This window comes from Rhinatrema bivittatum, chromosome 10, assembly GCF_901001135.1.
Source record: "Rhinatrema bivittatum chromosome 10, aRhiBiv1.1, whole genome shotgun sequence".
In the NCBI taxonomy this organism is placed as follows: Eukaryota; Metazoa; Chordata; class Amphibia; order Gymnophiona; family Rhinatrematidae; genus Rhinatrema; species Rhinatrema bivittatum.
The window spans coordinates 65068676-65080872 of NC_042624.1; the positions used below are offsets into that span (position 1 = coordinate 65068676).

Consider the following 12197-nt stretch of genomic DNA (forward strand, 5'->3'; position numbering starts at 1 on the left):
GTGTGAAATTGCCTTTAAATGGAAAGGAGACGATGTGCCTACTCTCGCACAGGTGTTAACCAGATTGGATAGAATATACCAGATGGAATATCTGACTGCAGTTACTCACGACCGGGTTCGCAAATTCCATGCCATTTGGGAATCTTACCAAGTATGGAAGCACATCCAGTAGTGTCTATTCTCTATTTACCAGCCTGTTGTTGCAGTGTAATATGGACAACGGGGGGGATGGGGAGGACGCAAACAGGGGGAGCTGTTCAATAACTCACGGTACACTTGTTGTTGATTAAGTTCTGTTTATTATGACCGAGGGCACATTGATGTATAACTTGGGAATATATCACACTATGCATTCATTTATTTGTGCACAGGGTTGTAAGAATATTGCTTGTGGTGTTGGCTGTTATACCTGTGAAGGTACGTTGCAGTTCCTGTTATGTAAGAGATTAAATAAAAAATTTCAAAAAAAAAAAAACCATCATAGGTGGATCTCACCTCGTGTTTTCCGGCTTCCAGACCCTGTTGTACAACAGCGGAGAATGACTCCTGATGCTGCTGCAATAGACATTCTGCAAGCTCTTGGACCTGTTTCCACAGATTCCGGTTGTACTGGGTCATGTATAACTGGTAGGAGGCAATACGGGCGAGGAGTATAGCACCCTGAAAGACGTTCCTACCTAAAGCATCCAGCTCCCGATGTTTTTGCCCCGGGAGGGGCCTTGGGCCCAAAGCACTGGATGGCGCCAGCAAGTCAGTGCATGTCTTCCTTCTCTTCGCTGGATCCGATGATGGGAATCGCTCCCAAGGAAGGAATCTGTGGTCGTAGGGGAACCAATGGTCCCCCGGGCAACAACTGCATCTGAAGGGCGCCAAGTAGGACGTTCAGATGCACTAGCAGGGGCGACAGAGATGGTGTGGGTTCCAGCACTGGTATGGGAGCCGATTCAATGTAAGGCTCGGAGCACCGCACCCTGCACCTTGCAGTCCACCTCCTCCTTGAAGTCCGGTGAAAACAGGACTGGTGGAGGGGAATGAGGAGTCATTGGAGTCTCCTTGAAGCCCTGAGCAGGTTCAGTGGCTGGCACTAATGTCAGTGGGGAACACCTAGGACTCCCGGGTCTGCTGAAGGATGGAGCCTCCTCACCACGGGGCCTCTTCAGTGGTGGCACAGAAGCCACCAGTGCCGCACCGGAACAGGAATCATGTGCCGAGGGTGACCAATGGCGATGCTTACAGAGTTTCCCATGGTTCTCGGTCTGGTCTTTCCTCGGCACCGAGGAACCCAATGTCCGAGATTGGCCCTCGCCATTGTCTGTCCTATCACCGGCTCTCCGACCCTTGAAAGTAGCTGCCGGGGATGAGGGAGAGGGACAGCGTATACATCGGTTCCCCCCTAACTCCGTTCGGAGATTCCGGAGCCGGTGTTGTGTGTGTTGGCCGCGGCAGGCCTGCAGTGAGGCCCTCTCACCCTCTGCTGCCTAATCCAGCATCTGGCTCCACTTCCCTCACGGCTGCAGGCCGCTGGCTCCGTCCCCGGGGTGCACCCGGCGCTCCTGGTTCTGCTACTGACTCCTGTGCTCTGTGGCCGGCCTCTCCGCGTGGTCCGCGGAGAGACGCCGCCATCCAGCACCGCGCCCCTCCTTAGGCACACGTGCGTGCAGCTCTGCTTCCTTTAAAGGGCCCGTGGCAGGAACTTGGCCACAGCCCCAGATGATGACGTCGCTGAAGCTCCGTTATATAAGGCTGGGCTCAGCTCCTGTTAGTCGCCTTTGCAAGAGGTCTCCACACTGGTCGTGTACTTTGTTGCCGCCTGATGTTTCCTTCCTGTTCCTGATCCCTGCGAGTTTCTGTTCCTGGTTTGTCGTCTTCGTTCCTGTGTTCCTGCTACTTGGCTTTCTTTATGGACTGATCTCCTGGAACCGACCTCTGCTTCGCCTGATCACGCTACTGATCATCTCCTTGTCCAGACCTCTGCTTTGTCCGACCACACTATTGCCTTTCTCCTGGACTTGACTTCAGCCTTGGCACTGCTCCTTAATTGTCGCCTGCCCTGACTTCAGCTTATTCTACGACGCACCCCTTGTCTTCGTCCTGGACTGGTCCTCTCAGGCTTCGGCCTGTTCTTGATCGGGCATTCCCTGTCAGACTTTGGTTCCTACTGGCGCCCGGGACTCCGCCTCCGTCCAGTACAGACTTTTCAGTTCCATAGTTGCTGCTTCTGGGTTGACCTCTTCATCTCCTCTTCAATGACACACGGAGGCCCACCTAACTCCAGCCGGCCCCGGTACCCAAAGGCTCAACCCGCAGGGAAAGAGGGCTGGTATTGACGAAGCTCCAGCCGGCCTCCATCAGCCAGCCCACTCCGCCTGCCAACGGTAGGAACCCGTGATATGTTTTTACATGAATGCCGGTATACAAAAACTAAATAAATAAACCCCACCTCAGCCCAAGGGTCCACCTCCCGCACAACAGCCTGCGTAGATGGAGTAGACCTTTTGGAGCCAAAGAGTTTCTCCATTTTGTCGAGACGATCACAACGGCCCTTGGGGGGGGCAGGGTTCATCTGATCACACAGTTCTCACCCTTGGACATCATGTGATGCCCCCAAGAAGAGGATGCAAACCTCATGCAGGTCCATGATGGACATAGCCCACAAGCATTGGGGGCATCGGCGAAACCCGGACGCCATGAAAACAAGCCAGCGAGCAGTTGATGGGCGGCGGTCACAGGGAAGCGAGCAGCCAGGAATAGGGCACGAAAGAGTGGAAATGGTAAAACTAACCTGCCGTGCCAAGGGGACACCCAACGTGAAACAGGAGGAAAAAAAATGCTAGAAAAGCTGGAAGAGAGCACAAATTAGAGAGCTCCAAAAACCGCAAGACAACTAGCATTGTGGGGAAAAAAAAAAAAAAGACTGCAGGGGGACCTCGTGTGGACAGTGACATGCTGGGCATGCTCACTGTGCCAGTCAAAGCTTCTAGAATCTTTTGACAAAATTTTTCTGTGCCAGATTCCATCTGATGATACCCATCTGTGAGGACTGCTATCCTGCTTGTCCTAGGAGAAAATGAAAAATTATACCATTCATGAAAATATCTTATGCTTCGGACATGATTCATTATATCCCGCATAAGACATTTTCGCTTCCTTTTCTTTTAATCACTTCTCTCTGCCTTCTTTCCTCTTCCACCTTTTCTTCCCTCTAGCCTTTTTCCCCCAATTTAGTTTTTCCTCATCTCCTTCCATCCATTTCCCTTTTTTCCTGCCACTTCTCTCTCCCTTTCACCTTCCCTTATCCTTCCTCCTTTTGGTATCTCTCCCTATCATCTCCGTACAACCACAGCCCTCCATCTCCCCTTTGTATTCCACTCCATAGTCCTCCATGGTCTCCTCTGGTCAAGTAGGGAGATCTCTGAGACAGGCAGCAAAGAGGAAGGAAGGAAAGATGACTCCTGTATCATTTTGGGGCTGGAAGGAGAAAAAGTAGCCAGAAGAGACACTTTGTCACTGGTTTCTTGATACAGGTGGGAAGGACTCCTCCTGCAGTTGGCTAAGTCAGGAAGGAGTGCCTTCTCTGATTGGGCCTGGAGATCTCCCTTGGTTCCTCAGGGAGAATGGTCAGGTCAGATGGAGAGGGAAGGAGGCCTTCAGAGGTTCCTTGTGTTCCAGGTCCTGCAAGGCACAGTAGTCACTCTGGGAAAGGAAGGGAAAATAGGCAGTAGCAGTATCTTGGAAGGATGGCAGATTGGCAGCTGCTCGGTGGAATGCAAGGCTCTTCAGGAGAGAGATGGAAACACATTTGTTGGTTCTGGGGGACTAGCAGGAGGGATCCATGCTTCAAAGCAGGCAGGTGGGAGGAAGGTGGAAATTTCCTGGGTCTCAGTCAAGCAGGTGGGCAAGAGATAGTTGGTGGTTCCTCATTGACTCTACAGGCAGGTAGAAAGGAAGCAGACTATTTTGTTGGACAAGAGGGATGACTGTTGGATTCCACTAATTCTTTGACTCAGATAAGAAGGAGGAAGCAACAGTATTCTTGAGGGCTCAAAAGTTAGCTTCCATCTAGAGATTTCTGGTCATCATTAGTGACTAGGCAACCATATTTTGAAGCCCTTGTCACCACAGTGGCAGACACAGAAAATTCCATTAAATAAATGCCCTGGCAATGACCAAAATATTTTTCTTCTTTAAACTAAGATTTTTCTTCGTCATTTTAACTCGCCCTTCTTTCATTTACAACTAATCTAGGGCAGGGGTGACCATAAAAACATCTGAAATAGGATGTCAAAACTCTAAAACATACCCATCTCAAACTGTATTCAAGACCCACTGGTCTGAAGTGATATGGACCCAGTTCCATAAAAACCCTGATAACCAATCACCATTCATCTCATCCAAACGGACCCTTAGACCAGGGGTAGCCAACTCTGGTCCTCGAGAACCACAAACAGCTCAGGTATTCAGGATATCCACAATGAATATACATGAGAGATTTACGTACAACAGAGGCAGTGCATGTGGATATCCTGAAAATCTGACCTGTTTGTGGCTCTCGAGGACCAGAGTTGACCACCCTTAAATCTAGGATCACCTGTGAATATATATGGTTCTATACAATTAACCATCTGTCATGATATATTAATTTTAACAAATATTTTACAATTCCAAATATTCATATACATTATTTTACACTTTTTAATCAATTCATGATGCACCCAAATAGGAGGAAGTTAGTTTTCCTGCATTTTTGGATAAGGCAATATTCTGAAATACATTTATCCAACTGATTGATAAAATACGGAAACCGATACCTCACAACATCCAATGAGTGTGCAATACCACATACGACATCATCCTGTCCCTCAACAGGATAGACTTCCAGCAAAGGTACACAGTAATCCAGTCCCTCCAAAACTTCATCAATAAGTTCTCTTGGAAGATTTGCAATGTTGCAGGAAAAAGGCTCAGCAACAGACACAGTAGTTTTTAAATGAGAAGATGAACTTAAACGAGGTTTGCAAGTAACCTAAGAAATAAACATTACAAACATCAGATTAGAAGGGAGTAAAGTTAAGCATTATGAATTCCATTATTCCACTATAGCCCCTGTGTTTTGGCAGATGGTACCAAAATCTGCAACAGGGTAGATATCCAGGCAGGTGTGGCCAAACAAGGGAAGAATCAAGCAAAACTTGAGAAGTGGTCTGGAGTCTGGCAAATATTTAATGCTAAAAAATACAAGATCGTGCATTTGGGCTGCAAAAACCTAAGGGAAAGGTATAATATAGGTGATGAAATTCTTCTATGCACTAATCAAGAGCACAGTCTGGGGATGATCATATAAGATAATTCAAGATGGCCAAACAGCTGGATAAGGCAATGATAAAAGCCAGAAAGATATTTATGAACACAGGAAAAGGAATGGTCAGTTGAAAAAAAAAAAAAGAGGCAATAGTGTCCCTGTATAAGTCCCTGGCAAGACCTCATTTGGAATACTGGGTACAATTCTGGAGACTGCACATCAAAAGGATATAAACTAAGAGGCCGATATTCAATGATACTTAGCCAAATAAGTAGTGACTTATCCAGCTAATTGGCGGCTATGTTAAGCAGTCGCCACTTAGCCGGATAAGTACTTATCTGGTTAAGTAGATAGTCGAATACCTTGGGGCATACAATGAATGGATCAGGGCAGAGCTACTTATCTGGTTAACTTAGCCGGATAAGTGCTAATATTCAGACTTATCTAGTTAAAGTTAGACCTGTCATGCAGCAAGTATAATTTAGCCAGGCAAGTCTTATCCGGCTTAGTGCCAATTTCTACAGGGATATTCAGCAGCATAGCTGTGCTGCTGAATATCCCATTTAAATTAGCCAGATAAATATTATCCTGGCTAACTTACATAGACAGATATGTTTGAATATCTATCTCTAGGTGGAGTTGATCTAAAGGGTGGCTACTAAAATGGTCAGTGGTCTTCATTCTAAAGCATATGGGGATAGACTTAAAGATCTAAACATGTATACCCAAGAGCAGGGGTGAGCAAACTGGGGTGTGGGCCCCTCAGGGGTGCTTGAACAATCCTGAAGGGGGACCCACTGGCAGCCCAATCAAGGAAGTAAAAATGGCTGTAATGCCATGGAGGCATTGCAAGCTCAGGAAAGAGGAAACTGCTGGAATGCTTAGACATGTCTCTTTTGGTGGGCCAGGAAGAAGAGCTGCTTGTGCTGTTGCAAGCTCAGAGACAAGCCGCTTACTCTGTGGCAGAACTGGACCTGGGAACAGCCTCTGCCCAAGAAGACCTGCCATCCTCAAACCTCATCCCAGTAGGAGTTCCTGCTGCTGCCCGGTCCCTACAGAAAGAGAGAGAGAGATCATAACTGTTGCACACTGGGGGAAAAAAGAAGTGGTGATATAGGAGAAGGGAATGGGCAAAGAGGCTAGAGGGAATGAAGAAATGGAAGTGGGGGGGGGGGGGAGAGAGGGAGGAAATGTGAGAAGAAAGAATAAAGGCAAAAAAGTGTAAAATAAGTTCAATGAGCAAATCAAAATATGAGAAAATAAAAAAGATGAGCAAACTAATACAAAGAAGGAAAAACAAATTGGAAAAACTAGTGAAAACAGGTAAAAAAAAAAAAAAAAGTTGGGCAAGATGGGATAGCCAAAAATTTTTTTAGGAGCTGAGAACTATCATTTAAATTTTGTGAAAAATTTTCTAGCCCTTCGTATTGTGATTTGTGGCCTGTATGTCTGGGTGTGGTGTGGAGTGTGTGTGTCTGGGGTGCTTTGGTCTGTGTGTGCAGTCTATATCTGTGTGGGTGATGTGGTCTGTCTGTGGGGTGAATCTGAGTGTGTTATGTCTGTATTTTTCTGCCTAGGTGTTTTATCATCTATGCCTCTCCCTGTCTGGTTGTTGGGTTTCTGTCTCTCTGTGGAGTGTGTCTGTCTAGGTATGGGGTCTCTATATCTATGTTTGAGCCGGTGTCTATTTCCCTCTCTGTTGGTCTGAGTAAGGGTGTCTGCCTCTTTGTGCTAATGTGTATATGTGAGATTACTCCTTTCAGCAACTTAAAGAAATATAAAATGAGGGTTTTAGCCACTGGTTGGCAGAATGGCTACCTGGTGAATACCTGTATGTATGTAGTAAGTTATCTTGGGGGCCCCAATCAAATAAATCAAGAGAGGGCTGCAGCTCAAAAGGTTTGCTCACCCCTATGCTAGAGAAAAGGTGGGAAAGGGAAGATCTGAGTGACATTTTAATAACCTCAAGGTATCTGTGCATAGAAGATAGCCTCTTTCAATGGAAAGGAGGCTCTGGAATATGGGGTCATGGGATGAAAGTGAAAGGGAGTAAACTTCGGAGCAAGCAAAGGAAATATTTCCTTACAGAAAGGGTGGTGGAGACAAAAACAGTATCTGAATTCAAGAATGTAAGGACAAGCATAGGGGATATCTTAAAAAAAAAAAATGGTAGGGCAGATGTGATAGCACATATGTTTTTTCTACCTTTCATTTATCTTTGTCGTTATATTACCATGCAAAATAAAAACTATTAATCCAGACAAATCGACATTGACCCATTTGGAAGAGTTATCCAACTCAGTGATTCTCAACCCAGTCCTCTGGACACAGCTAGCCCATCAGATTTTCAAGATATCCACAGGGGTAGATTTTCAAAGGGGTACGCGCATAGGATACGCGCGTACCCCCCGAAAACCTACCCCAAACCCCCCCTGCGCACCGAGCCTATTTTGCATAGGCTCGGCGGCGCGCACAAACCCCGGGACGCGTGTAAGTCCCGGGCTTGCATGAAGGGGCGTGTCAGGGGCGTGCCTGGAGTGATGCAGCGTTTTGGGGCGTGTCACGCGTGACGCAACGTTTCGGGGGCGGGGCCGCGCCCTCCAGAACAGCCCCGGGTCTGGTCTTGGTGCGCCAGCAGCCCGCTGGCGCGTGCGGATTTACGTCTGCCTCTGGCAGGCGTAAATCCATGGATTTTAATGGCTACGCACGTATCTATTGAAATCCCGTGTACTCTTGTTCGCGCTCGCCCAAATTTAGAAAATCTACCCCCCCATGAATATGCATACCTGGGAAATTCTGAGTTGTGGTCACCCTGATATTGCTGCTGATTAGCAGGGCAAGGAATGAATAATGCACATCAACTTTCTTCATTCCACCTCTTGCTGCTAATCCACACCTCTCTGCCGCCGCCACCACCACCACATCCCCTCCTCCAAGGATGACCACTTCCTCTCTCCCTGACTCTTAACATTCTCTTTGGTTCCACCGTCCTATAATTACAGCTCCTTGACTTGTGCACCTTCACTCTACCCACAGCTGAGACCCAAATCGTGTATCACAGTTGCAGGCACGCTGTTGTGTGTTGCAACCCTCTCCAATTTCTCCTTATATGCTGCCTGCAGTGTGTGCACTCTAGGCTGACCCCTTCCTCGAGTTCCTGAAGGGGGAGTGGTTGGAATTGTAAACAGAGAGGCCCAGAGCTTTCTACTATTTACCCAAAGACCCCAGCAATTGATGCATTCCCTGAATCTCGGGGGGGGGGGGGGGGGGGGGAATCCAGAGAGTTCCCAGGTATATGATAATGTATGAGAGAGATTTGCATGTACTGCTTCCATTGTATGCAAATCTTTCATGCATATTCAGTATTGGTATCCTGAAAACCTACCTGACTAGGTGTGTCCTAAAGACTGGGTTGAGAAATACTGCTTTAGTATAATGCAGGATTATAGTCCCTAGTTCATGTGTGCCCCAAGTCAACAATAATCCCAGGGGTCACTCTAGGCCACTGGGCTCTTCCTTTTATTTCCAGCACAGACCAAGAGCTCTAGGAGGCCAATATTCAGCTGGCCGTTAGTGGACAAGTTATCCGGCTAAAGTTAGCCAGATAACTTATCCTGGATATTCAGTGGAAGAAGCGTCCCACTGAATATCCCTGATTCAAATTATGACTAACCATAGCCAGATAATTTTAAACATAACTGGTTATTCTTTGGAATATTACCAGTTAGGTATAAAGTTATCTGGCTATGGTTAGCTGTATAATTTCAGACTTAACTGGCAATATTCAAAAGAATATAGCCAGTTAAGTAATGTTCCTGTTTAAAAAAAAAAACAAACAAACAAACAAAAAACCTCACATCATGGGCCTACAGGCCCTAACCTGTCCTCCTCCTCCCTCCCACATGAGTTACAAAAGCCTTCCGGGGCTTAACTTGCCACCATCTCCCCAAAATGATCTATTTCATGTTTAAAAAATAAATTATTAGGGCCAAGAGTTCCCCCTACCCCAGCCCCTGCTCTAACTTCCCCTTTTATTTTTTTTAAGGACATCTCGCAGGCTCCAGCCCCCCCCCCCCCAAGCCCACCCCAATCCCTTCCCTTCTACGACCCCCTCCCTCGCCCATACCTTTATTTTAGTGGTTCCCAGGTCGCGGTAGTCTATCGCAATCTGGGACCGGCGCTTCTGCTGACACTTCTGCCATTGCTAGACTACTAAAATGGAAGTATTGAATATAGCCGGTTAAGTCTAAAGTTACAGCCACACGAAGCTGGATAACGTTATACCTGTTTCCGAGCAAGTCTAAAGTTATGCGGCTAACTTAGCCAGATATACCCAATATTCGGTTAAGTTAGCAGGATAATGGGACCCCTAACTGGCACGCCCCCAAAACGCCCCTTTTAAATTTGACTAAATTATAGCTGAATAATTTAATTTACCTTTAATTTAGCCATATAAGAAGCTCAATATGCTAATAACCCATTTAAACAGATAACTTGTGAGTTATCTGTCTAAATGACTTTTGAATAACAATAAAAACAAAAAACACTAGAATTCTGGAACAACTGCCTCCTAGACATCAACAATCTGCTCTTGAGCATCAACTTAATTCTTAATCCAACAAAACGGAATTACTCCTCGTTTCACAGGACAGCAACTATGCAATGTCCAACATACTCCCCACCAGTCAACCTTCATTCTCCTCTCAAGTCAGAAACTCGGAGTCATCATGGACAATCAATTAAACCTAAAGAGATTATTAATAACACCACGAAGGATGGCTTCTTTAAATTACAAGTCCTGAAACGCCTCAGACCACTCTCCACTTCCAAGACTACCGATCAGTTTCTTCAAGCAATCATTTTCTCAAAAATCGACTATTGCAACTCCCTTCTACTAGGCCTTCCAGCCAACACCATAAAACCACTACAAATGCTTCAGAATGCTTCAGCCAGGATTCTGACTAGGTCCAACAAAAGAAACCACATTACCCCCATCCTAAGGAAACCTACACTGGCTCCCTATCAAGTTTAGAGTCTCGTATAAAGTTCTCACAATCATTCACAAATCTATACACAAGCTCATTCCACTAGAACTCAACATCCCATTACAACCACATATTACATCCAGACCAACGAGAGCAGCTTATAGAGACACTCTCCTTACCCCACCTATCAAAACCTCGTTAAATAAACGATCTCTATCTACAGCAGGCCCTGCGCAATGGAACTCTCTACCTCCAGAACTCCGGAAGGAACCTTGCCCAATCACCTTTAAAAAGAGACTCAAAACTTGGCTATTCGAACAAGCTTTTAATACATAACAATAATCGCCCAGCAATGTGCTCCTTGTAACAGGACTCCCTATTTACTTAGCCAGATTTCAGTTATAGAATATTATTACCTAATCGTAATCATTGCAATTTACTCCCCAGTTCATTGATCCAAGTTATCCTACCTGTTCGATGTAACCGCATTCTTCTATGCCTGTTAATTGTTATAATGTAAACCGAAATGATATGTAACTTTGCTACATGAATTCCGGTATATAAAAATGTTAAATAAATAAAAAATAATAATCTAAAAGTTTTATTTTCCTTCCCATTTTTTTTTTACATTAACTAATGGTTCTCCTCTTTTATCACCTGTATATATTTCCAGCACCTGTATATATCACAAGAATATCAGCAGTTCATAAGAGACAGCAGTTTTTGTTGACCTTCAAATTTAGCACATTGTTGGATCTCCCACTAGTCTACATTCTTTGCAATTTTACCAGGTAGATCAACAGCAGTAAGTTCTTAGTCAGTTACTATTAATACACAATTGATTAGTAAGAAGTCATCCAGAGTTCAAATTTCACAATGCCTTAACAATGCATTCGATGATGGCCCAATAAATGCTTGGGTGCCACTGGCCTACTAGGCTAATACCACCATTTCAACCACAAGAGGCATGCAATCCTTAAGCTGAAGGAGCATGCAGGTACTCTGCCGATCTTTCTCTTGAGAGGGTGCCAGCTGTAAATTGCACCTAAACTGCAGGTTCAGGGAAAAGGGTGACCATAAGGAGAAATTTAATTTATCTGATAATTTCCTTTCCTTGAATCCTGCTACGCCAGTCCAGATGTGTGGGTTTACTCCCCCCCCTATTAGCAGGTGGAGAAATAGAACACTACATTTTTTGTGACATCATTGGTTGTTATCATGGGGCAGTTCCGGCAAAAGCCATGAAGAATAAACTAACAACTAACTCAAAATAAGAGGAAATACCTAAAAAGGATCTTCCTTAAAGAAAATAGCACCCTAAATTATTTTGGTTAATGAGGAACAACAAGTTAAAAAAGAAAAACAAGTGAATCTGTTGTCCTCTAAACGAGTTCAACCAAGTTCTGTAATTTAAGGTACAATGGAATAAACTGCACAGGCCCCAGGAGGATGGACTGATGTAGCAGAATTCAAGGAAAGAATCAGGCAAGTTAAAATTTCTCCTGCTACACCAGTCCAGATGTGTAGGAAGTACCCAAAGACAATAAATCTATGAGGAAAGAAGCTAGGATTAACTTGAGAACAGCACCAAAGGTGTGTCCTTCCTTACACATACATCCAGTCCGTAATGCTTAGTGAATGTGTACAAAGAAGACCAGGTGGTCTTTCTCAGGGAAAAAAAAAAAAAAAAAAAAGATGTTGACACTACCCGGGAAGAAGCTTGAGCTCTTATTGAATGAGCCCAAAGGATATTTGAAGCCCAATGGCCTTTCAATCGGTAAGCTTTGTTTCAGCTTGGAAACTGTTTCAGCCTTGGAAACTGACTCACTCTTACGTGGCCCTCCAAACTGTCAGATTTCAGGAATGGATTGGTAACCTCCAAATATCTAATAAAAACTCAGACATCTAACTGT

At 45.2% G+C, this 12197-nt stretch overlaps 1 protein-coding gene across 1 annotated transcript in view; it reads right to left on the minus strand.

The window, feature by feature from the left end:
- SHCBP1L (SHC binding and spindle associated 1 like) overlaps positions 1-12197 on the minus strand; it is a 385813-nt gene that overhangs the window by 324875 nt on the left and 48741 nt on the right. The window contains exon 3 of the mRNA XM_029617645.1: positions 4809-5023. Coding sequence (XP_029473505.1) covers positions 4809-5023 — 215 coding nt within the window. The remainder of the gene's footprint in view (positions 1-4808; positions 5024-12197) is intronic.